Source organism: Scomber japonicus, chromosome 7 (assembly GCF_027409825.1).
Source record: "Scomber japonicus isolate fScoJap1 chromosome 7, fScoJap1.pri, whole genome shotgun sequence".
In the NCBI taxonomy this organism is placed as follows: domain Eukaryota; kingdom Metazoa; phylum Chordata; class Actinopteri; order Scombriformes; family Scombridae; genus Scomber; species Scomber japonicus.
The window spans coordinates 18,410,220-18,436,322 of record NC_070584.1 but is presented as its reverse complement, the minus strand read 5'-3'; the positions used below and the strand labels follow the sequence as shown (position 1 = coordinate 18,436,322).

At 38.3% G+C, this 26,103-nt stretch overlaps 1 protein-coding gene across 1 annotated transcript in view; it reads left to right on the top strand.

The window, feature by feature from the left end:
* usp13 (ubiquitin specific peptidase 13) overlaps positions 1-19,668 on the top strand; it is a 32,069-nt gene extending 12,401 nt beyond the window's left edge. The window contains exons 9-21 of the mRNA XM_053322047.1: positions 99-170; positions 1,809-1,902; positions 3,879-4,004; positions 6,556-6,709; positions 7,052-7,226; positions 7,344-7,432; positions 8,057-8,179; positions 11,135-11,158; positions 11,563-11,706; positions 15,820-15,989; positions 17,937-18,126; positions 19,069-19,153; positions 19,521-19,668. Of these exons, the coding sequence (XP_053178022.1) occupies positions 99-170; positions 1,809-1,902; positions 3,879-4,004; positions 6,556-6,709; positions 7,052-7,226; positions 7,344-7,432; positions 8,057-8,179; positions 11,135-11,158; positions 11,563-11,706; positions 15,820-15,989; positions 17,937-18,126; positions 19,069-19,153; positions 19,521-19,617 (1,543 nt within the window). The 3' untranslated portion in view covers positions 19,618-19,668. The remainder of the gene's footprint in view (positions 1-98; positions 171-1,808; positions 1,903-3,878; positions 4,005-6,555; positions 6,710-7,051; positions 7,227-7,343; positions 7,433-8,056; positions 8,180-11,134; positions 11,159-11,562; positions 11,707-15,819; positions 15,990-17,936; positions 18,127-19,068; positions 19,154-19,520) is intronic.
* Positions 19,669-26,103: the final 6,435 nt, after the last annotated feature.

Sequence of the window (26,103 nt, the reverse complement as noted above, 5' to 3'; positions counted from 1 at the left end):
CTAGCAGGTGTGAAACAGCAGGTTGAAGATGTTCGTGTCTTGTGTGTTTCCATGTGCTCTGTCTGTGGTGAGCGTGTGACATGTATTTCAATCTTTAGGTATGTGGGCAATCTTCAGAGGATATTTGACTATTCACCCCTTGACCCCTCCCAAGACTTTGCCACACAAATGTAAGTGACTCCAGTGTTACATAATGTAGTGTTCACAAACAAGTGAAGGTGTTTTTCACCTGCTGCTGTTTCTGTCTCTAAAAGTTTTTGACGTTTTGTTGTGAGTAACACATTTGTACCTCCATTAAAATGCTTGGAATAAGTACATAATGACATTTCAGTTTTATAAGAAGTCTATGAATCTTAGTTAAGGCAGTAAATTGTACATATTTGTTAGGATGAAAGCGTTTTTTTAAGCATGTGCTCGTAAATATGATCCGGGTGTATTTTGTTATGTAAGCCATATGTGGTGCAAGAGGCCAGTCAGATTCTGATGAGTTGAGTCTTAACCAAGACAATAAATATCCATTATGTGAAGCCACATGTTTCATATTCGGAAATCATTCCTTGAGTTGGGGTAGAGTATAAATGTTATCAGGTGGGCATCCTCCGTCTTTTTTCATTGATCAGCCCATGCAGCAGTTTTTCTTCTGACAACGATTCAGTCCTGTTAATGCTGGACTGTAAATCATTAGCAGCTGCTACACAAGGCACACTGAAGCACACTGCCAGATAAACATGTGTATATCTGTCAGGTCTCTATTTATCTCTCTAAAGAAGCACTGGAGGCAGAGTGTTGGATAGGTAGGATTATCTTAATTAAATTATAATTAGATGACATCACTTGAATAAGATTTCCAGATACAAAGTAAGATCAGAAAGAGCAAAATTTATATTTACAATTATGCAATTATCTAAAAAGATGGCTGGGCTTGTACAAATCATTGCAAGCGTGTTTCATGATGGTCTAATGATGAAAACAATAACTGTTGCCGCTACACCTAATTTACTCTAGATACTTAAATTGAAAATCTTGTGTCTTCTTGATCTTCCATCATTGTTTAAAGAACACACAAGGATTAGTTTGTCTTCAGTGTCATCAAATATAAATCACTTACAGATCATTTTTAGTCTATAATTTAATCTTTTTAGGAGAATATTTAATCTTACATTAACTGAATTCTTATTGCATTATAAATGATCTTTTTATACTGCACTTTTTCATCTTTCATAATGAGAGATGAGTATAAATTCTCATCCTTCAGTCAACAGTGTAAGACTGATGTGAAGTAGTCATTTGAAGAAAGTGATACTGGTCAAACTGATTTTACTAAAAATGTTTTGAGTTTTATTGTGCTTGTAGTGTTTGGTTTAGTGATTGACACATTGTGTTTCGCAGTCCGAGGAAGGAGCAAAGATTTATGTTCTAAAATATTTTGTTCACAGATAAATGATGTACCATCTACCATCTTGCCTGCAGGAGAAACTAGTGATGAACCAAACCAGTTAAAATGAACAAAATTCAGGGATTTAAGAAAAGAGGGAGAATAATAAAGTGATATATTTTTGCTTCTTGCACATATGTGTGCTGGTTACTGTGGCAACTGAGGTGTGTTTGAAGTCGAGCCAGTTTTGTGAGACGCAAGAGTCAGGGTTAAGTTAAGAGATAGTGTCCCCTGATGCATTGTCTGAAGGTTTTGAAATGTTTTTTTTCCTGATGTGTAAATACAACGTGTGCACTGTGCCTGCAGGATGGAAAACAAAAATACTAAAACAAACTTGTGCTCTCATGTTTATGCCTTTGTTTTTGTCCGGCAGGGCTAAACTGGGACACGGGCTGCTATCAGGCCAGTACTCCAAACCACCCATGAAATCTGAGCTCATTGAACAGGTGATGAAAGAAGAATACAAGGTATTAAACTGGGTATGTCCAGCTCCCAAAACTGGGATCCATAACCGACAGACGCATGTTAATACTGAGTGGTAGTCAGTCTTTTTCCACTAAATGACTGTATTCGTTGTAAAGGATCAATTACCCCCAAATTTAAAAAGCAAAGCCTTCTCATGATTGTATTGATTGTCTTGAGCTCACATACCTTTCTGAGTTTGTGACCGCTGTAGAAAGCTTGTTGAAACAAAAAGAAGATGTGATTTATAGATACACTGTCAAACATTGTGTTTGTCAGAAAGTAGCTGTTGCCCTCAAACCCAAATGTGCAATTCGGATTGTTTTCAATTACAGCTCCAGGCACAGCTCTAATACACTGCATCACTTCTCACACATGCTCGCTGTGCTTGATGATTGTATCGTAATCTCTTGAACAACTTTTATTTTCTTCCCATGTGTTATTGTTTTACCAATTTGAATACACATGTTATGAAATCATAGCCTTTTCAAACACAGCTGCCAGGAAATTAGAAGAGGAAAGCCATTAAAGCATAATGGGACCAAGCACTAGGTCTGTAAGCCCAGGGCTTCTTGTAAGCCTTACCAGCCACAGTAATTGATAGCACAGAGCTGCAATCCTGCACTTCCTCCATATGTGATGATGGAGTCAGGGTTGGACACATATTGACAGCTGGGAAGATATACGAGGGAGGGAACACGTTTGTACTAAGGCAATATTACCCATTGAAATGATCACTAATTAATTATCATTAAAAAAAGATGTATGCACTTTTTAAAAAGTGTATTATCCTGCCAAACATTGTATGAGATGCCTTTTGTTTGGATAGAGTTTGGCTACACATGCATAGTTTACCAGTGTGGAAGGATGATGCAGGGATGTCTGATGATTTATTACATTAGCACCAAATCATCAATCAATTATGAACATTATTTATATTTATTAGATCAGTGGTGGAAGACATTTTCAGATCCTTTATTTAAGTAAAAGCAGCAGTAAAACAGTATAAACAAACTCCTCTACAAGTAAAAGTCCTGAATTCAAACCCTTATTTAAGTGAAAGTATAGGTTTTATGAGCAAAATGTACTTAAAGTATCAAAAGTAAAAATACATGTTGTGAAGGCTAATGGCCCCTGTTTTGCTAAATTATTTTATCATGTTAATGGTGCTGATTCATTAACATCTAAGCAGCATTATAATGTTGCTTGCAAATGAGTCAATATTAACTATTTACTGTCAATCTTTAAGCATGCAACATATTTAGGTTTTGTTTGTAAAATCTTTATCTACAAGGTTATTTATAACTATGGCTGATAAATATATTCAGAGGAATAAGAAATAAAGTATTTTCCTCTGAAATGTTGTGGAGTAGCAGAAAAAGGACATTCAAAAAAGTACAAGAAACTCAAAATTGTACTTCAGTAAACAATAAATGTGCAAATGTACATATTTAGTTTATGGATGATTTTAAATCTAATTTTACACAACAGAAACTCCTTTTCTAGTCACATGCTGCCTGTATGAAGACTAGCATGAAGATAGTTTGTGTTGATTCCTTGATGAAATGTACAATGGCTGGATGTGTCCCCCTCCTTGAAATATTCATTGTTAAGCATTAAATATTTCACACAGCTAAAGCAGGCATGATTTTAATCTCTAGTTAGGAGGCTCCCTGCAGTTAAGCCCCTTTTAACAACTGATGCCAGTGTTTCATTGTAGATGCTTTATGCATACTAAACTGGGAGGAACAGCCATGATAATGATGCTTAATGATGCTTAGCAGCAAAGTCTTGGATCACATAACGAAAATGATACTATCTGGATATGATCAAAACGTTCTTTAGCTGAGAGAAGCCATTTATCAGCATGTCAAATCAAGGCTTCTCTCTGGATGTGACTGGAATCACTGGTACTGGACATTCAGACAGGTGAGTGGTATGCAGAGTCAGTGTGTGTGATGCCCGAATGCTCTCTCTCCAGCACCAGCAGCAAGGCGTTTCCCCCAGGATGTTTAAGTCCCTGGTCAGCAGAGGACACCCAGAGTTTTCCTCCAACAGACAACAAGACGCCCACGAGTTCTTCTTGCACGTCATCAACCAGGTGGAGGTGAGTGAGTGAAACTGAACCTCGGTGCAGGTCAAAATATTCAAAATGTTCAGTAGTTTGTGCTGGTATTCATGTTGACACCATAAGAAAAGTCTTTACATTTAAAATCTAGACCAAGAGTTGAAGCATTAGACACTGACACTGAGTTGGTAAAACTGCACACACACACACACACACACACACACACACACACACACACACACACACACACACACACACACACACACAGTGTGTTTTTCAAGCTGTTGACAAAAATTAAGCTGTTTTTTTATTTTGAGAATTTGCTGTTTCATATTATGTTGCTTTCTGTATTTGAACAAAGGCAGATAACATGAAAATGTGTTTTGTTCCTGTTTTTGCTAGTTTTTTATTCATAACAAGATCCAAAAATACTGCCCAATTTCCTTTTTGTTATTTAAATTCTTAAATTCACTTCACATAAAGAACAATGCAACTTCCTGTAAATCACTGAAGAACAGGAAGCAGAATGTGGGCACATAAAAGTAGCTAAAATAAGATAAGAGATTTTATAGTAGAAAAGTTTACTTTGTTATATCTATCTTTATTTACATGATTTAAAGAAGAGACCAAACATCATAGGATGTCATAGAGATTCAAAGTGTCTATTATCAATTTTAACAATTCTTTTCTCCATGACATTTCTTATGGATTAATTGTATTCAGAGGATTTTGGTAATTTTCCCTTTATCCACAACTTTGCCTGCAACAAGGTATACAATAGTTATTATTCGTAATGTGTTGTTTGACTAAATAATCTTTACACTAGGTCACTCCCTACCTTTTTCTGGCCTTTCTACCCACATTATTCTTTATCAGTGGATGAAGTTTGCCTAGTTGTCATGGTCAGGTTTCCATCAGTTGTTGGCTCATTGTAGAAATGTGATTAACCATGAATATGAAGGGTACATTTACTTTGATTCAGTTTTTTGGGGGAATATAAACAAAATTGATCAGTTTTGGATTTCAATAGTTTATTCTTACATTAGAACATCCACCAACATGTGAATGGCTTTATGTTTATGGTTTGATCTGCTCTTAATGGTATTGACTGGAAACACTACCAACCCACCAGAGAAAGGGATACTGCCTTTCACACAGCACACGGTCTCCTTGGCGGGTCAATACACACATGGGGTGCTCTGACGTGTCGTTCTCAACCAGAATGTATATATATAGCTCATGCTATCTGTTTACCCGGGGAGGCCAGATAATGCTTCCTAGTTTGCCCAAGCAACAGGAGACATGCCCTGACTCGGACCCGACACTTCCTCCACCTCATGTCATGTGGATCAACAAAACAAACCACACAGATTCTCCCAGGCTCACTTTCTTCTACGTAGGTGCAACACCCGGTGTAAGAAATTGCGACATGTTAACTTGGTTTGTTCCAAAAAGGCCCCTACTGTCGATCCTTCTTTAGTACACTTGCTGCCCTTTTACAGCTGTCTGTAATCTAGATACTGATTTAGTTAGCCAGACATAGACTGAACCTGACTGAAGCCAGCATCAGCAACATTTTCCTCTGTCAATGTCAGCCTGCATACTTGCCCAGAGTAAAATTATAACTTGTATATTTCTGTAGCTTCTTAGAATAGATGGGCTGGCTTGCAGAGAGGCCATCATGTAGACTGGTGTGTGAAGTCCCAACGCCAACCTTCATCACAGTCTTCAAATAAACGCGATGTAAACTTCAATGACCCCTGTTGTTCAGACGCAGTGAGAGATATACAGAGCCACTCGGCGATAACAGTTCATGTGCCCACAGTTCAGAAAAGATGTTAACACTCTCAGTTATGGACGGTTCGGTTCATTGAGGCAGTTCCCAAATTAAAAGAGCTGCATTTACATTATGAATGAGTGTACTTAGATATCTGGGTCAAACAGATTGCGTTGGAGCCATGTCAAGAAACTTTAATAGACTGCAGCACATAATAGTGTATAGATAGATTTTCATTTGAAGGCTTGTGCTGTCATGTTGGTGATAGCATAGCTCTTAGATAGACATGCTGTATTCAAAATAGCTTTCTTGAAAATAATATTGATTGATGAAACATTTTGGATGTCTTGCAACTGTTAAAAAATCATTCACAACAATTTACTGATTTATTAAGAATTTTTAATATGTGACGAAAACACAGTTTGATTGCAGCTGTAGGCTGTTTATCATCTGTAACCTGAATAACCCTCAGTTCTATCACCATTATATATTGACCACATCACTGGTCAATATTCAATATTTTAAGGACTAGTTTGTAAGATTTAGGGGCATCTAGGGATATAATATTCATAAGTATGTTTTAATTAGTGTGTAATCCAACTGAAACTAAGAATTATTTTTTGTTACTTTAGAATGAGCCCTTTTTATCTACATAGGGAGCGAGTACTCTTGTACCTTCATGTTTCTACAGTAGCCCAGAATGGACAAACCAAACACTGGCATAGAGAGGGTCTTTCACAGTGGTCAGCCTGATATATAATCAAAATAAATATCTGCTTGCCTCACTTATACTGTATTTTGTTGTTTCTACAGAGGAACAGTGCAGGTTCAGAAAATCCAAGCGATGCCTTCCGCTTCCTAGTGGAGGAACGAATTCAGTGCTGCCAGACACGTCGGGTTCGTTACACTCAGCGGGTGGACTACTGCATCCAGTTACCAGCCCCCATTGAGGCCGCCACTAATCGAGGTAAAGGATCTCCTACAGTATTCGCACACACACACACGCAGAGACACACACACACACGGTGTGCCACAGTGTACTTGAAGCATGAAGCCGCAGCTGCATCTGGACAGTACAGCTGGCATGATGACGCTGGGATCAGGTGGCACCAGCAGGCTTTGCTCTGAAAGGGCACATAAGGTCCTGAGGTGCCAGACTCTATGTGTAACATAGACGGGAGGATATGTTTGTTTATTTAGATGAAGAACTTGTTTGTTGACCCATCAATACACTCAACACTTTTTCTGTCATGTGTAAACGTAGTACTTGTAAGACATGTTGTTCCTGTCCTTGTTTTCAATTCACCAGAGGAACTGCTGGCTTATGAGGCCAAATGGAAGGATGCTGAGGAGAACATGAGAGCTCCTCCAGAACCGGTGAGAGCGAGGATCCCCTTCACCGCCTGTTTGCAGGCCTTCACAGAACCGGAGAACGTCCCTGACTTCTGGAGCTCAGCGCTGCAGGCCAAGTCAGCTGGAGTCAAGTAAGCACAGTCCACCTGCTCGGATATTTTCTTTAAATTACAACCAATGGCATTTGATAACATAACATTCCTTTTTAAAATTCCCATCCTCTAAATTTTTGTCTTTTTCCTCTGCAGAACTTCCCGTTTTTCTTCCTTCCCAGAGTATCTGGTTGTTCAGATCAAGAAATTCACATTTGGGGTAGACTGGGTGCCGAAGAAGCTAGGTAACTGAAGAGTATAGTTAACTAAAACCACCACCCTTAAATGATAAGGGAGGTTAATGTGTCACTGAATTCATTGCCCCCCCTCTTAATGTGGTGACTCAGTTATTATTAGTATCCAAAGTACTGTAAATGTCCAGCAGAGGGTACCATTGGACTGTGATTCACATCAAGGTTTTCAGTGTTCAGATATTTAACTCAATGCTACCGCCAACTCTCGCCTCATAGGGAATATGTGAAAACAGATAGTTATAAATGATGGGTTCTTATATTACCTGAGAGATATATACAGTCCACAGGCATTGCATTCAACTCCTCTTAACTGTATATTTTATCTTGCACACAGTGTCGGAATGAGATTATAGGTGCAGCAATTTCACAGGCCTGTATTCTCACTTATGTGGTCCTATTTTTCTTTTTCCTCAACAGTAGGAAATGCGGAGGACAAAAAAAAAAAAAAGCATGGCACTATCTATCTATAAGAATCATGACTCAAAACCATGCAGCAAAAATGTATGAATGTGTATTTTGACAAAAGTTTTCAATGTGACATTGCAGAGCTTCAGGGCCTCAATACAAATGTCTATATGTTACTCAGTTGAGTTGTATGCGTGTATTTCTGTGTAGATTTGGCCATAGATGTTCCAGACTTCCTGGATCTGAGCCGACTTCGGGCCACAGGACTGCAGGCGGGTGAAGAGGAGCTGCCAGACCTCATGCCTCCCATCGTGCTACCTGAAGACACTAGAGGTACAAAAGAAAATACATTTTGCTTTTGCAATCTTACTTTTATTCACTTCCACTGAATATTTGCCTATAATAAATGTTTGCGCATCAGACACATCAGACAGCGGCCCACTTTTCTCACCCAGAATCCACTGAGAAGGACCCCCTGGTCACAAGCTGCCATGAATCGCCCACAGGGCTGTTTGCACTCGTGTGAATGTAAAAAACCCCCCCCAAAAAACCCAAATGGCTCTTTTAACCTCTTGGGGCCTTTTTTTGGTCTTCATTTTTAATTTCACAGTCCTTTTATTAATTTTAAAGGTCATTGTTTCCCTGAGTACCTGTTTTTTTGTTATTACCCAGATGGCTAAACATATTTTGCCCTCCCTATTTATTTTTATGAAATGTGCTGGATATTAGAAAGGAGCCTGCATATATAAGACTGTGTAGCCGTATAAACAGGTAACTCTGTGTTGCTTTCAGAAAAATCACTGCACCTATCGAACATGCTCTCCGGGACCAGGAGGTGCAGAGTATTTTTGTGACAGAGTCAAATGATCCGTGAAATTGTCCCTAATATGATATTCTGCTTAAAGCCACCCATGTTTTCTCTGAAGGGCATATTGAATGGCCTCCCACAGGAAAGGCATGCTCAATCAATTAATGAAAAGTTGTTGTGTTCACAGTGTAGTTAAGCTTAATAAATTATAATGATTTCTTGCAATGCACTTCCCAGGGCACTGGGAATAAGCTACTGGAAGCTAGTGAGTGGGTTTTTAGAGCATTTCGAAACTCTTTGTTGCATCAAACTGTTGACAGTATTACATACATTGTTATCGAGCCTAATTGTCTGCTCGTCTTTCTGGCACCCTCTCTCTCCCTCTTTGTTCATCTCTGTCTCCCCTGTGATTTTAATTCCTCTTCCTCTATTCCTCCTTTCTGTTGTTTTGAAAGTTCAGCTACATCAAGTTATCAGTGTCCTCCTTAATATTTTAGCAGGCGTGAAGCACAAAGTGTTCTTTGCTAACTCACGCTCCAAACACAAAAAAGGGGTCCAAGCAGCAGTGCAAAAGCATAGTAACATCCGCAAGCAGCCTTTGCTTTGCTCCACACGTTGACAGACTCGAGAGCTTTACATATTCATGTAGCTTCTTAGGACAGGAAACTCAGAAGACAAAACGGAAGTTTGAATGTGTTTGTCTGAGTATGCCTTAATATTTCAGGACTGAACACTCTGTGCTAACCCCTGCTATCTCAGACCTCCAAACACACCGAATTTGCTTCTTTGACAAATGCAGTATGTGCTTAAAACTCCTCAGAGTCTAGCAGTCTAGTCTAAAAGGTATTTTCTTTGAGCAGAGGCTTCCTTGCGTAGGCAGCATTGCTTATCTACCTCTGACAGCAGCAAGCAATCTTAGAGGGCCGATGCAAAATCATGACATACAAAAACGTTTATACGCATCCATTTTAGTGTGTTAGAATCTCGATTTGGTACTTCCAGAGATTTAAAGTGTCCCCTGATTCTCGTCGGAGCTTCTCTCTCCTCAGACAGAAAGGTTAAAGCTGGTTACAGTGTGTAAATCATGTGGTTCACACTGTGGAATGAAAAGAGGTCAGAGGAAATAATGCGCTGTTTTCAATAAACTTGCTGACTTGTTTATTTCACATTTATATGAGGAGTTTTGTCGGTTTCAAATTAACCACCGGCCCATTATCCCCAGACTGCCTTCAGTGGCAATTAATCAGGTGGTCACCCTTCTGTCTCCAAAAGGCTTCACTGCCTCTCATTGATTACACAGCACCACACAAATATGTTTTCCAGTATGCTTGGAAACGCATTATTTCTCATTGGTCTGTGTATCATCCGTTCACTCAATTATTCCAGGCCATTTAGAAAATGGAAGAAGGAAAATTGGAGTCAGGAAAACCACGATTCATTTATTTTCTTATTGTAAAGCGCAAAATGAACAATTATAAACTTCACAAACCATATAGATATTGATTTCTTCCTCTTCCTGTAAATCAGATTATCTTTTTCAAGATTAAAATGGAAAAATCCATTTATTATAGGTATATAAATAACCCATCATCTGTTTTATTATTTTTCTTAAAATTGGTGAAAATGTGAATGAGATGGAGGAAGCATATGAGACACTGGATGAGTAAGAGAGTGAAACTAAACTGCCACTGAGTTTATATTTGATATGATAAAAAAGGTGCCATATAAAACTTTCAGCAACAGTCAAGTTAAGTATCAGTAACATTCGTTTTTTTTTATATACTGCACAATAATGTTTTGACCAAAATTTGCCTTCTTTGGGCCTTTTTGGTGACTGTATTGTTGTGACCATATGCAGATAATTGTTACCTCTGGACAGGATCAGGAAGCACACACTCATCCTTTAATTATTTTCAGAGTAACAAAGTCAATCAAAATCAGCAAAAATCAGGTATGTTTGATACAGACAGGACTTGCTCAAGTTTTGATTGTAGGTGTGGAAACAGCGTGGGGCAATCTCTTCACTGCAAGGGGTGAAGCCCTTCAAAAAGTATGCAATCAGTGTAAAAGTGATATGTGGTGTAACTCAAGGCTAAGTTACCTTCTGGGCAAAATTGGACCAGACCTCAAGTGGGCTCCAAAATTTCATTAGTTGTAACTTTTTTGGGTGGAATATTGGGAAAAGGTCTACCAACGCACCAATATATACTGACATAGATCTTTCATTACTTGCTCTTTAGGCCCTGCCTCAAAGAGGGGCCATAAAATCAAGTTTTACCTTCATTATTTTGTCGGATATTGTGTTGACATAGTGCATATTCCTAAATGTAGTTGTGTTTGTGGGCCCAGCAGTTTATTTATGCCCCCAGGCTCTGAGCATGTTAATTCGACCATGGTGGTACCAACACATTTTGGAGGATTCTTTCTATGTTGATATACAAAAGTAAACACACTGAAGTAAGTTTCTTCTTTTCTTCCAGATAACTCCATGAGCTCCATAGACTGTGAGTATTTCACTTCTCCTCTCAATATTTTTGTACTATGTGCATGAAAATGTAACATGGATACAAATATATAGATATATATAGATATATTGTAGGTAAAAGAAGCAGTCGTTGTGCTAAACCCCTGGCCACGTGTGCCTGTGCCTGTAATTCCAAAGTAAACTTTACTTTTTTCTGTGCGGCTCTGCTTGTTTTAGCCAGACTCATTTCTCTTCTTGATAAATCATTGCTCAATAAAGAAATCTCCCCAGGGCTGATTCTCCTCTAGTCTCTATGTTTAATGAGGCCCAAAGAGAGAAAGCCACCGCATATCTGTTATGTTTGTATAAACTGGAGGGTTGCCGGTATTATTGAATCAGCAACTGTAGGCTTTAGTTATTGATGTGGTTTTGTCGTGTCCCCAGCTCCGGAAATAGATGAGACGGCAGTAATGCAGCTGGCAGAGATGGGCTTCCCAGTGGAGGCCTGTAGGAAGGCGGTCTACTACACAGGCAACATGGGCCCTGAGATGGCCTTCAACTGGATCATAGCCCACATGGAGGAGCCCGGTAAGAGAACATCACTACATGCACGGGGACATTACATTAGGGCGGCATCTAGTGGATATTTCATTAGCATGGAGCAAGAGAGCACTCAGGAGTGCCACACAATAAAGCAATCATAATTAAACTGGAAGAAAAGAGACATGCAATTTTTGAATACTTAGTTTATTAAACTGGAAAGAAAAGCCACTCACATTTTTAATACTTAGTTTATTCGCTGTCACTGTTCCACCTGGTGCTTTGTCGAACATTCACAGAGTGCTAGTACTATGAAAATGTGCATAAATAAACTTCCTGCCTTAAAAATAATCCATATACAATGACAGAAGACAATCAAACTGAAACCTTAAAAATATGGTGCCTCCCAACTTTTTAAGCAGTACAACATTCAATAAATGAAAACATGATGGGAAAATATTACGTCCAAATATATTGGAAGGGTCTAATGGTTAAAAATAGTCATCTCGTTTGGGGGGGGGGGGGGGGGGCAGGTGTTTAAGTGTTAGGAGGTAACTGCAACCCAGTATAACCAAAAATACTGGTGGCAAATATTACCAACAGCTGCAGCAAACAAACAAAAACCACATTAGGCATTGAATGATGGAGACAAGAGATGGAGAGGCTACTTTACAGGGTGTATTTTGTGGGTATGCTTTAATATTTTTTAAGATATTAAATATTGACCAACTCCACATATAGTTTTTAAGCTTAGTTTTGTGAGAAAGACTGTTATTTCTCTGTTCTCCTATCTGTTGTGTGTGTATATCTGTTAATCTGGGTGGCAAACTGCATAGAGTCGTCCTTACAGGGGATAAATGAAGTTGTGCTGAATTCAATTGAACATTACCAGTTACAGTACAGTTAGTTAAGTTATGCTGGAAGATCACATCACACATACAGGCATGTGAGGTTATTTGTGTGACACATTTTAAACACAAAGGTAATTCAAAGTGAGAGACAAGGCTCATCTCCATTTCTTCCATCATGTAGAGATAATCTGAGCTGTCTTGTGAGTATCAGACTTTGCATCCTTTTGTGTACTGTAGGTGTTTATCTGTGTGTTTCTGTCTCTGAGACCAGCAAGAGAAACTTTGTCGGAGCTGACTTTGTCTCTTGCAGAGCCTCTTAACAGTGAAGACGTTCCCCTGAGGCGTTAACTCATGTCACTTTTATTTCCCCACTTAGCTGTAAAGGGCCTCTACAGTAGAGGAAAATTAGAGCAGCCTCCTGCCTGTTAGTTTTTAAACGAGCCTAATGCATCTGCAAAATGAGCTTCATTCAGACTCAATAACGTCAGTAAAATGGTCCGTCGCACAAAGGTTACTTCTTCTTCTTCTTCTGCCGCCCCCACAATTCTGTTTGGTGTCATTACTTTCACATTAGCATCACTTTATCATCGCTTTTTAGATGCTGTACCACATAACATTTATTCTTGACTGAAGTGAACTTTAAAGTGCCGCTTTTGCAAAGATAAACCAATGACACCGTCCTATAAGAGGTCCATTTCCAAAGCACTGTGCAGGCAAATTAATTTATCATACTTATTTTTCTATGAATTTTGTAAAAACTCAGGATGACCTTTCTGATCCTTCGTCTGAATGGGGCTGGAGTTCATATGAATATCATTAAATAAAAGCTGTGATGAGATCTAAACACATTTCAGTCAGGAGGAAACAAGTGAATGAAGCAAACATAGTTGTTTATTATACAGATGATATTGATGATTAGGTTTTGTGAATAGTCTTTGGTGCTTGGACTCCACAGGGTGCCCCCCCTCCCCCATGGAGTCTTGATTCTGGTGGTGGTGGCTGATGACTTCTGTTGAAAGTGATTGGACTGATTAGGTTGATGAAGTCATGCACTGATGAATCTGCTAAGACTGGGCAAAACAGCACCAAGAAAGCACTAAGGCAAAGAGATAGAGAAAACGTATTTAAAAGGATGCTTACAGTGAAGGTGTGTCACCATGCTATGGGTTTGATGTGACCAGGTGACGTGAACAGCTGATGTCTTAATTGATTTCACTGGGAAATGATAGCAAGGAAATAGTAAGTGAGCTGTGAGAGGGATCACGATGACTGAGCTATACGAAATAAAACAGAGACATGAGCAAGTAAAAAGAGAGCCTTCCTGACTGAACTTTCTCTAAGCGTCATATAGAAGTACAACTAATTAAAGTTTTTTATTCGTTTTGAAGCATTTTCTTACATATATCAGATTCACGCCAATGTACACTGATTAGCGCATCTCATATCCACATAGAAAACAAAACAGAGAAATAATACAAAACAAAAACAGAAACCAAAAGGCAGCCCATGAACCCCTGCAGCACCCCGTCCCCAATAAACACGCTTACAATTACATCATGTGTAAGTTTCATTTACACTCCTCTCCAGTATTCACTTATATTCTGTATGCTTTCTACACATTTGTGTCCATACTGTAGTTAAAGTATAACCATGCTTGGCTGGTTTTAGTTGAATGACCCTGCATTTAACATTAATTTGAAGTGGCTGTAATCAATATTTTTCATAATAACAGTGTCTAATATAAGAGGCATGGCTTGTAGTGATGAATCTACAAAGAATTACCCCTTTTTCGATTTTCATCTTTTTCATTATCAATTACAGAGCTATATAGTGAGTTTCAGCTCATTTTTTAGTTGTTCAGCTGCAACTTTACTGTTTTGGTTCAGTCTCAGTGCTCTCATGGTGTCATTTTCAGCTGCAGCCTGCAACTGAATTTAGAGGAAAAGCTTTTAAAAATCCACTGTACACTACCTGCACCAAACAACAATCAGACACAGTTGGTGACCAGCCGGTGATCATCGTGGAACATTTAACAGCTAAAGAGCTAAAGGAGAGTGAATAGTGGACCTATGTCATTAGGTGGACAGAAACGTGACCCCAAATGATAATGTTGCTCTGTAACTGCTAGATGTGCTAATAAGTAACTGTTGGCTAACATATTCACCGTATCAACTTAAAAGGTGAAGATATGTCATGTTGTCTTTATTGTCTTGTTTCCGCTGCCCCCAAAAGAACATCAAAGAATCAGTTCATGCAGGTTTAACTGGTACTTTTTAGTTATAGCATTTTATTTCTCTGCCTGTAAAACAGCCATCATCCTGTTGGGTAATCAAAAGGACACGAGACAAGGAGGCTGAGATAGAGATGGTAGCGGAAGATGAGTGGTACACATTTTCATTTACGGAAAGGACAGTAATGAAAGCTGTTTATGGCCAACAGTAGAGTAATTACAGTAGAGGTGTCCTTGTTCTCAGGCAGAGAGTCATTTAATTTTCACATTCATTTTAATCTGTTGAAAGTACATGAACAACTGCAGCTCACTTGAAACTTTGTTCTTAATAATTTTTATGTAATAGCTGCACTGTAACTGTAATAAAGTATTTAATTGTTTTAAATGTAGAAGATGTTCCTGGACTCAATTATTCTCAAGACCAGCAATGTCAGGGATCTAGGTTTCACCTCTTTAAAGGAGACCTATTATGATAACTCATGTTCTGATTATGCTCATCTTAAGGGGGGCCTTAAAAAGACGTGATCTAAAACTGCCTGTTAAGAGACAAGGAGCTGCATAAAGGGCCAGTATAAGATAAATAAGTTTTTTTTTTATTGTAAATGTGCAAAGCTACTCTAGTGAAATAATGAATAAAAACGTAGAGCTTAAAATGAGCTTAATAGGGATACTCACTAGATCTTCAACAGTTAGAGATAATGATTCCATCTTCCATAGTATAAAAGGTCTTTGATTTGAAACTCTCATTCTTACATATTCAACAAGGATGACAAGTAGGATAAGGACAGATGATGAAGCCTGAACACAGAGAAGAAAAGAAACATGTTTGAGTTGTTTTAGAGAAGAATGTGTGTGTTGATTGGTATTAGCCAGTTATAGTTAGTTATGTATTTGTGAAGGTATACATCTTAACAGGAAAACACACTGTATCTGTCTCTAGCATCTTTATATTGTCACAGCAAAAGAGTAAATGGATGTCTTAGGTTCTGCTGACATTGACCTCCACCAAGACGAATATATTCATTGATTGGGTTTAAAATAAATATTTCTCATTATTATTCTCTCTCTGTCTCTTCTCAGACTTTGCAGAACCTCTCACTCTGCCATCCATGATAGATCCCGGTCCCTCCACCAGTGACAGTCCCATGGGTGCCACCCCGCTGGGCAACTCACCCCCTGAGGAGAGCATTGCCATCCTCACTGCAATGGGCTTCCCCCGCAATCACAGTATCCAGGCCCTCAAAGCTACGGTCAGTCTACTGCCCACTCTGGTCATGTTTGCACTCTGCCGACTGAGAAATTAGTTTTATTCCATCAACTCACAGTGAGACACATGAAACTCTGTCTTCTACTAATTACTGATCATTTACATCTAAATTCTAATAAATCAAACCTCTGCTAGTTTATTTTTATTTATTTTTTTACCGTGTTAAACATCTGGCATCTAATATGTCTTTATAAAAATGTTTAATAAGTCCAGACAATTACATAGCACATGTAGTACCACCCACAGAAACTCACTGATCTTTCAGTCTGTTGCCACAGAAAGATTAAAGGGTTATATAGGTGGGGGAAAAAGCGAAATACAGGTTCCAGGAAAATAAAATCGGAGGACAAAGAACCACCTACACACAGTTATTAGTGATAAATGTCTCTGGGAAGTGCAGGGCAAAACACAGCAATAACTGACCGCCACAATATAAAAAACAAGATATAAAGAAACAATACATGAAGACACAACTGTGCTGGATAACAGTCAGCAGTTCATGACAAAGCAGGAGGCCGGCATGGCATTTGGAAAAGAGGGCAAAGAGAGGACGAGAGGATAAAAAGCAAACTCTGTCAGTCATAAATGGACTTGGCTGGCCCACTTGTTTGCTTTCCAAACTGCAAAGTTAATGGGTCCTACATGTCAGAGTGATTAAAGATGTCTGCTCCACACAGTGTTTACAAATAGTCGCAGCAGCTTACGGACACCACCGCTGATGCAGCCCTTCAGGTTAAGGAGTGGGATCCGTCTGACACGTTGAGCCATTTTATTAATTCAATCAACAAATCATGTGAATGCATATAAAACATACATTTTTACTTTTTTATGTGAAACTGCAACTGATTCATTAGCAATGTAGATTATACTCCTACATATTAATGTTATTCTCTATTATATGTCTTGTGGATGCCAAGTGTTTACTGTAATAGTCAAAGTATGTTTTTAAATATAGACCCCAGGAAGACTAGCTGTGCTTTAGGGCACAACTAATGGGGATCATAACAAATAAACAAATAAATAAGCTCCCCTTTTTTCAGAATGGCCCCTGCTTCTCATGTTTCATGCTTCATATTTCAGACTGCTCCCTCAGCAGAAAAAAGCCCAGCAGAGCATTATTAAGACACAGAAATAGACATCAGGTTTCCTTGTTTATCTTCTCTAATGCCACCAAACTCCTTCTGCCTTCCCCGATTTGGGGAGGAGGGTGCACATATTCCTCATGAGAGCAGGTGGGGGTGTGAAGCACAGAAGGGGTCTCACAGCTAGTCTATTATTAGAACAAAAGTAGGAGGAGGAACTTTTTCAACCTCAGTGACCTGACTGGAAGTGACAGAAAAAGCATGTAGCTTCACTCACCACCCAAACCTCCTTCACGTCAGTCAGTCAGTCAGTCAGTCAGGCAGTCAGTCAGTCAGTCAGTCAGACAGACAGGCAGGCAGACAGGCAGGCAGACAGACAGACATCACACCTCTATTTCGGATTAAAAGCAACATTAAAAACATCCTTAGGGGGAATTTAGCCCAGATTGATGCCTGCCACCTCCTCGATAAATGATTGCACTTTTTAAATATTCATAACCTATTTTTTGAAGAGCTACCCAAATACACAACAGAGAAAATTTGATGGAATAAGTAAATGTCTAATCATCCAACCTCTCAGATATCTTAACTTTAGGCCATACAGTATACTCTTATACAGTTACTATTCCCTACTATGTTATGCATCAGACCTTTTCTATGATTTTTACTGTCTGACCAATTGATTGACAGCCGCAAAGATTGTGGATTAAATTTAAGACTTCATCAGTGACATATGTAAATGTGGCAAATACAAAAATGGCACATCATGATATATTAGAGTCATTTAGTTTTTGTAAATGTCAGTGAATTTACTAGTTGTAATCTAAAAGTGCTTCAAAATGTTTCAGAACAATAACCTTGAACGAGCACTCGACTGGATCTTCACCCACCCGGAGGAGGAGGAGACTGACGCTCTCTCAGATATGGCGGACACAGAGCCCAATGACAACGCTTTCTCCAACGCCAACTCACACAGTGACTCCACACTGTCCCCAGACAGAGACATGTCGGGGCCGCGGGTCAAAGATGGACCGGGACGTGAGTGACTCCACTTCGACTGATTTTTTTTTTTTTTTTTTTTTTAGCAGCCCTTATCTAAAGATTTTCATTTATATCAGACTCTAGTGGTAAACATAAAAGTAACAACACAAGCTATAGTCAGATTTTTTACTGATTGCAGCAGAAATCCGGCAGAAATGTCAAGTTAAGATTATGTATGTCACACACACACACACACACACACACACACACACACACACACACACACACACACACACACACACACACAAATACACAAATACACACACACACACACAAAGACACAAATACACACACACACACACACACACACACACACACACAAATACACAAATACACACACACACACACACACACACACACACATTGGGGCTGAGAAATTAAGTTTGAGTCAGAGTCCAGAAAAAGTGTCAGGGGGCATTTTTCTGCCTTTGATTTTTAATGCATGCGTGTTATTAACTTCAATGGGCCAATTTAGGTTCAGGCCTAATAAATGTCTGACTATGATACAGTGCAGTGTGGTGCTGCTGGGCACTGACCTGCTTTGCTGGACCAACTTTAGCCACAGAGAGATCAAAACAGGAGCTTTTCAACTCCTCAAAAAAATAATACAATATAATGAGCCTTATGCATTATTACATACTAATGTATTTTAAACATCAACCACCCAAGATCATGGCTAATTTTGATGTTTCTGATGTGTGGTAACAAAATGGAAATTAATTCCGGAAGAAAATCTTTTAAACCTGTCTTCTACTACTATTATTATATTTGTAGGAAATGCCATTATTTAATTTAAATACACTGTGTTCCTGTGCTGTCCATTTTGTGCAGATTTAATGCCATAAGTTTAACATTTAGTAGCTTCAAAACAAACCACCTTTTATTATTTTGAGCTGTGTAATTATTATATATTTCACATGTCTTAACCTTTCCCTTCAGGTTATGAGCTCTTTGCCGTTATCAGCCACATGGGAGCATCCACAATGTCTGGACATTATGTTTGTCACATCAAAAAGGAGGGCAGGTGAGTTAAACATAGGTTGACTGCATCATGTTCATTCAAATTCACTCACTGTAGTACAAAGATATGGCAGTGTATCAAAATCAGACATTTCCTAACATAAATGTCGGCCCTTAATGGGTGTGGGTTTTTCTTATAAATTCTATTATGATTATTATTATTATTATTACTGTTATTATTAAGCTTTTGCCACCAGAACACTGAAAATAAATTATTCAAAATCACAGACTGAATAGAAATCTAAATTGACCACATTTCTGCCATCCTCATATTCAGTTTTGAACAAAGTGATACTTTGAAATTGAAGGAATATCTCAAAGTTAAAAAATGAAAAAGAAAACATAAAATCATATGTTTCTCCTGCCTGCAGGTGGGTTATCTACAACGACCACAAAGTGTGTTTGTCAGAAAGGCCTCCAAAAGACTTGGGCTACATCTACTTTTACCATCGACTGTCAAGCAGTTAAAGTTATGGCCCCCTCTCCACCACGCAACCTTCTAAAGAACCGCAATCTTTCACGCAGAAGACTGGCAGACAACTGTAGTAACAGCCACAGTGGAAACAATGGAAATAACCTCTCAGACCAGCTGCTCGCCTTACCATGATGTCATTCAGGAGCTACCAGGAACACTGGTCAGAAAGGGAAAGCAATGTGCTTTTTTGTGCATTTGTGTTATGTGCTTTAAATGTATATTTCAGTGTTGTTTAAAAAAAAAAAAGACATTTTCTCTACAGTGTAGGTACAGAGGGATGTGTGCAATTTCCACTTCTGGAGTGCTCTGTCCACATAATAATGTCACATATCAAATCTCATTGTTCCCTCTCAATGCCTTCAGTTGCTGTGCCAGGATTTTAAAAGTGGTACATTTTATAAATGTGTATTAAAATGTCCATGAAGCTCCATCAGTGCTTCACTGCCAGCCCTGAAATGCTCTGAAACTGCAACAACAAACCAGAAACTACTGTGCTGCTGGTGGCTTTGCATTTTTCTTTGAAATATGAAAGAATGTTGTTTTTTTAATCCCCGGGAATTTGAAATAATATGCAAGTTTCAGAATAAAGGTGAGCACCAAGAAGGCCACGAAGAGGCATTGACTAGACCATAATTGTAAATGTACAGTATTACTGGCTGAATAATTATGAAGAATGATAATGGAGGTGACGTGCAAGTTTGTCACTTTTAATGAGAAACTTTCTGCACTGTGCTACACTGGCTGACTTACCGCGATAGAAGTATTTTTCTTTCCCTGAAAGCACTTTTTGACGAAAATTAGTTATTATATTTTGCACCTGATGCAATAGAAGTCGACTATTATTCACCAGATACAAGCGATTTGAATGTGATATTTTAAATTTTCAACTTACTGCTGAACCTGTTAACCCTTGAAGTGGCCATTTAATGCATAATGATTGCCTCACACATGCAAAGCTGTGCTTACATGAAGATGGCTATGAAATCATCATTGAAGTAATACAGAAGAAGTCCTCGGTACTGTAGTGAACTTCTTTTATTGCCCAATTTGCAAAATATTTGCATAGCAGGCAAAACTTTTACTCTCAGCTACAGCTTGTCCAGTTTGGTTCTTTTATCACTCTGACAGATTCAGACTATGACCCAACATTTCAAATGAATGTTTCTCTTGACCTGTCGCCACTTTTTACAGGTCAGGTTTTACGCATCTCTCAACTTTTTTCATGTCTAAAGCAATATGCACTACAACCAACCTACTCTTCTCTAAAATGTGCATTCTTGTACCATAACATACATGGTGCAGTGCTGAATGTAAAACTTCATGGTGCTCACTGCATACAGAACCTCCTCTTCAGCTTTAATACTCAGAAAAGGCAGTGAAAGTAAACCCAGCCCTTTGCTGTTTAGTCACAGAAGCCTCGTGTTGGATTTATCCACTGACTCTGTACTTCCTCTACTCAATATGTGCATAATGTGACAGCGTATGTGCGTGTTTGTCAGGTATTTGTGAACTCACAGTCACAGACTATCAGCAACATCTCAACTGAAAACTTTTAAGCTACATGGAACTGGATCTGGTCTTGTTTGTTACATCTCAAAAAGGCAGTGAAAGGTTACATTGTGTTGGCATTTTTATTAGTGGTGCAGACACTTAATTCCAGTTTGATGATCGTGGCATGTGGTGAAACTGTCTATCAATCAGAAGTGCACTTTCAGGTGCACATTTTAAAGGGGAGTTCTGCTGAAAAGAGACTTTCTAAGTGTCATTCAGCAAAAGTGGGCGCCTTCTTAAAATGTTATTTTTTAAGTGGGCTTTTGAGTTCATACCTGTCATATTCAAGGAGCAGACAGTCCTTTGACAATAAATTCACATTTCTTAAGAGGGTTGAAAGAAAAGAAAATAGAGGCATACTTTATTCACTGTGTATCTGTGTATCTATAAAACATGAAAAAAAACTGCAAAAGTTGTCTTCAAACACGTCTTTCAACAATCTCAGGTAATGCCTTTTGAAGGTGTCATAGAAATGTCTTTCCTTGAGGGCAGATGTCTTTATGGAAGTTTTCAGTCAAATGAGTCGTTTCACAGAAAGAATCCACATAGCAGTGCTCCCCTTCAGCAACACTGTGCCTAGAATTCCCTGAGCAAAGATTCAGTTTTATTACAGTATATCTTGAACTCTCATCCTCATCAGATGCTACTGATGGACTGCTGCACAGTTCATTTCCTATGCAGTGGGGAATTCTAAAAGGTCTCTATGCAAAATCTTATGTTTCTGCTGTTCCTTCTATAATAAGTTTTTTGTTGTTGCCACAAACCAAATGAAAACTATCCTCTTTGAACATGATTGTACATTCAAGTTTCTACAGCTCATTGTCAGCAGATGGATGATAAAGTCGTCGTAATGCTTTACAGTTTTAGTGATAAATGTCTTCTGATATTCTGTGCAATTAATTTTATTTTTTTCAGCACCTGATTACGTTATCGTCTTTGTGTTTTTCGTCTTTTTGTGTCAGCTTTCCCTCCAGCTTGGTCTCTTCCATTCTTTTTCTCTACGTCGTTAAAACAAAACGGTTCAGTTTTGTCACAAGGAGGCTTTTCACTGTCAGCATGTGCACTAAACGTTGACATTTAGTAATTTGGATTGTACAAACGTACTTTAGTGAGTTTTAGTCTCTTTTTCATTTAACTAAATGTCAAAAAAAGGTTCTTCACCTATTTTTACTTTTTGAAGACAAGTTTGTGCCAATTCTGTAGTTTTCATTACATAGTTTTCTTGAAGGGATTATTTTACGTTGACTTTTGTAATGTATGCAATTATTCAAATATGGCTTAGGTGTATGTGAATAGAGTCATGTCAGTATACCCATTGGCACTGTTTACTTACGTTGTTTGGATAATTTAATAAACTACACCTTTGTTGAGACTCTGCTTCATTGAGAATGAACAAGAATCTGCAGTTCAAGTGTGACATTTTCATTTAGAGAAAAAAAAGACACAGGAGCGTAGAATATATAATAACAGTTTATTTTAAAAGATTACTTTCATATTGTATGTTTTAAAGGTGCTAATGCTTTCCTTGTGGTTATACAGGGAGAGTAATATGCATTATAGTAGGTGTTTTTAGTAAATGAATAACTGTATAAAGTTTATAATATCTAAGTTCATTCATCAAAATATCATTTTATTCATACATGTCATTCATATGATGCATCGATAAACAAACCAAAACAAACAGCCTTTTTGTACACATATTGAATTGAAGGATTGAAGAAAGAAATGTACACTCTGTGTTGATAACCTTCATCAACCCCAACCAATGAAGCAGTTTATAAATGCTTTTTAAGTGAGTTTAACAACTTTAATGCCAGATGACTGGCTAAAAATTGTTGATACCACATTCATAAAGCAATAAAAAAAACTTATGTATGGAGGCCATTTCTGTTCATTTCTTTTGTCTTACAATATTTTTCCTAATCACTGTTTTTCTCAAAAATGGCACTTTTCATCACAGTCCTAACCCTTTCAGTTCTGTTTACACTTATAGAAGGACGAAAATGTACAATTAAAAGGAAATACAGTTCAAACAACTGAACTGTATTTCCTTTTAATTGTACATTTTCGTCCTTCTATAAGTGTAACCAGAACTGATAAAGCTGTAATGCTTGCAAACAGTACAACTTTAACAACTAAACGCTAAACAATAGTTAATGTAGCCTTATGAATGTGTGCGTAACAATTTATTGATATGATGTTAAAAAGGGTCAAATTTCAAAACAAAAAAGCATTTGGTGACAGTAGACAGACGTAGCTTTATAGGTTGGGGTTATTGTTAAGTGTTTCCAATACCTTTGTAGAAGTCATAATTACAAACATTTCTACCGAATATAGCTATGACAGGCTAGTTGTAGCAATGTACCAGTATTCAAGCTTGACTACATTTGGAAGAGTGTTTGACACTCTCAGCTCGAGCTTTGCACACTTGCTCGTTCTATGCAAGAAAAAAGCATCTTGTGTAGAATATATACTAAATATATATATATACATCACTTTTTGTCAAGGTTGCAGTTTTTAAAAGTGCATTGTAGAAATATTGCAAGGAAACGTCATGATATACTTCATGTTTATACATTAGTGGGAGAGAAAGAAAGCAATTCCATGTATTTCATGCATACAAATTCAAACAAAAAATATAAATGTAGAGGATCTACTGTAGCATGCGATCAACCTCAATCTGTTCCTCAGGAGCATGCGTTAAGCTAGGTCAATTCACCTGAGAAGGTAAAGTAGTAGGTTCTACAAAAAGAAAATAGTCACCTGGCATCCTATCTCAACACACTGCAGATGATGCACACAGTAGAAGTTTAGTCTTAGCCAGCAATTTATAGTTTCATTAAAAAAATAGGTTCTCCATTTTAAACACAACAACAGTATCTTGAAATGCAAAAAAGCAAAGGCCTACATACAACCTCATAAGAAAACTAGAGTTGATTTTGTAAATCACAATTTACGAGACATCATGTTTGGAGTTTTCATCTAACATGGAAGATATATGTTTGAGAACTGATGAATACTGGCCTGAAGAATAACTCCTATGTTTTTTATGAATCTCTATTACAAGTAGATGAGAAAAAACTGTGGATGGAAGCTCATCTTGGACGGGCTGAGACTAATCTGATATAAATGAAATACCCACAGGACACTGCTCAACATGCTGGCTCAGTGTGTCTAAAGCTGGCAGTGTTAGCACATTCACCATGTGTGACTGGTGTACAGCCACAACACTTCTCCCAATGACAATGCTAACAAGCTGATGTTTACCAGGTATAATGTACCATTGTCATCATCTTAGTTTAGCCTTTTAGCATGCTACTATTTGCTAATTAGCATTTAAACATAATACAGATAAAACTAATGGGAAAATCATTAGTTTTGTAGTTATTTGGTCATAAACCAAAGTATCAACTGAGATCAAAAGTTAAAAGGATCATCAAAGATATTATAATTAATTCCGAAATTAATTTGTCTATCAAATTTCATTGCAAACCATTCAGCGGTTGCTATATATGTCTGGACCAAAGTGGCAGACTGACTGACCATTAGACCACTTTGGTCCAGACTGATATAGCAACGGTTGGATGGATTTCAAAGAAATTTGATGCAGACATTCAAAGGCTCCAGATGATGAATCTTACTGACTTTGGTGATCGCCTGAGTTTTCCATCCAACAGGTGTTGGGATATTTTACTAATAAACAAAAAGGTAAACCTTGCAGTGGCACTGGAGGAAAGGTCAAATGATCCCCACAATCAATAAGGGCTCATCATCTGAGGACCATGAACGTCTATACCAAATTTCACGGAAATCCACCCAACAGGTGCTATAAAATGTGAGACAGACTGCTTGTCATTGCCATCTATAGAGTGACGTCACTAACATGGCTGGAAATGATTTATTTAATAATCTAATTAAATATTCAATGTCAGCACTAACAGACTACTGGATATCGCCCAAATTATTTATGAAAAATAACCCCACTGCCAAATGTTTTTTTAATCATAATAAAATCTCTCAGAAAGTGAATATATTTACATATCCACCTCTGCTTTGGCCCTGTTGCCTTTGCCATTGTGCAGTCCACTGTCAGTCCCCCTCCCTCTGATGCAGATTGTTAGTGGCACGCACATATGTGCTGTGTCTCACTGGGCTTCTCTGCTTCCTTGATCTATTAAACATCATGGCCGGCCGGCCACATCGACTCTCTGCCAACACATTTTTAAAGTAGCTGACGGCTGTCTCAGCCTGAAGTGTTCCTGGTTATGTCGAAGTGCTAGTACCAGTGAAGCTCAATGAATAATTGTGATTGGAAAATTGAAAAGAATGTAATTTGTTCGATACCAGTTAGTTTTCTAGCTGTACACCTAAAAATGGGTTTTCTTCTCAAAGGGTGGAACAAGTGCATCTGAGGTGAGTTTCAAAGAGAACACAGAGCAGGCCTCTAAAATAAAACATGTATCTGATAGCAAAGCTTGATGTACGGCAGTGAATTCGGTGGGTGCAACTGAGGTGAAAGCCATATCGTTACACCAGAGGACTATAAAACATTAACGCTACACGTTTTGGACTGTGTGTGTGTGTGTGTGTGTGTGTGTGTGTGTGTATCTGGGTTTCTCTCTTGAAAAAGAACACTTGTTTTTGTTCTCCATCAGTTTCCTAATGAGACACTTCTTATTCTTATATAGACCATAACAACAAAGCTGTACAGTTTGGAAGATGAATAGCTCTGGTGCTGGTCTCTGGCTCCCCCTGATAGCGCTCTTTCAAAGCACAGAAACACCACTTTTTTTGGTCCATTGAGGCAGACAGGGACAAACTGACAATTCAGGATGGCAACATAAAACATGACCTTTTGCATAGGATCTGAGAATAAAACCTACTCTCTACAGCACACCCGTACTGTGGACATGTCTGTTGAACACCAA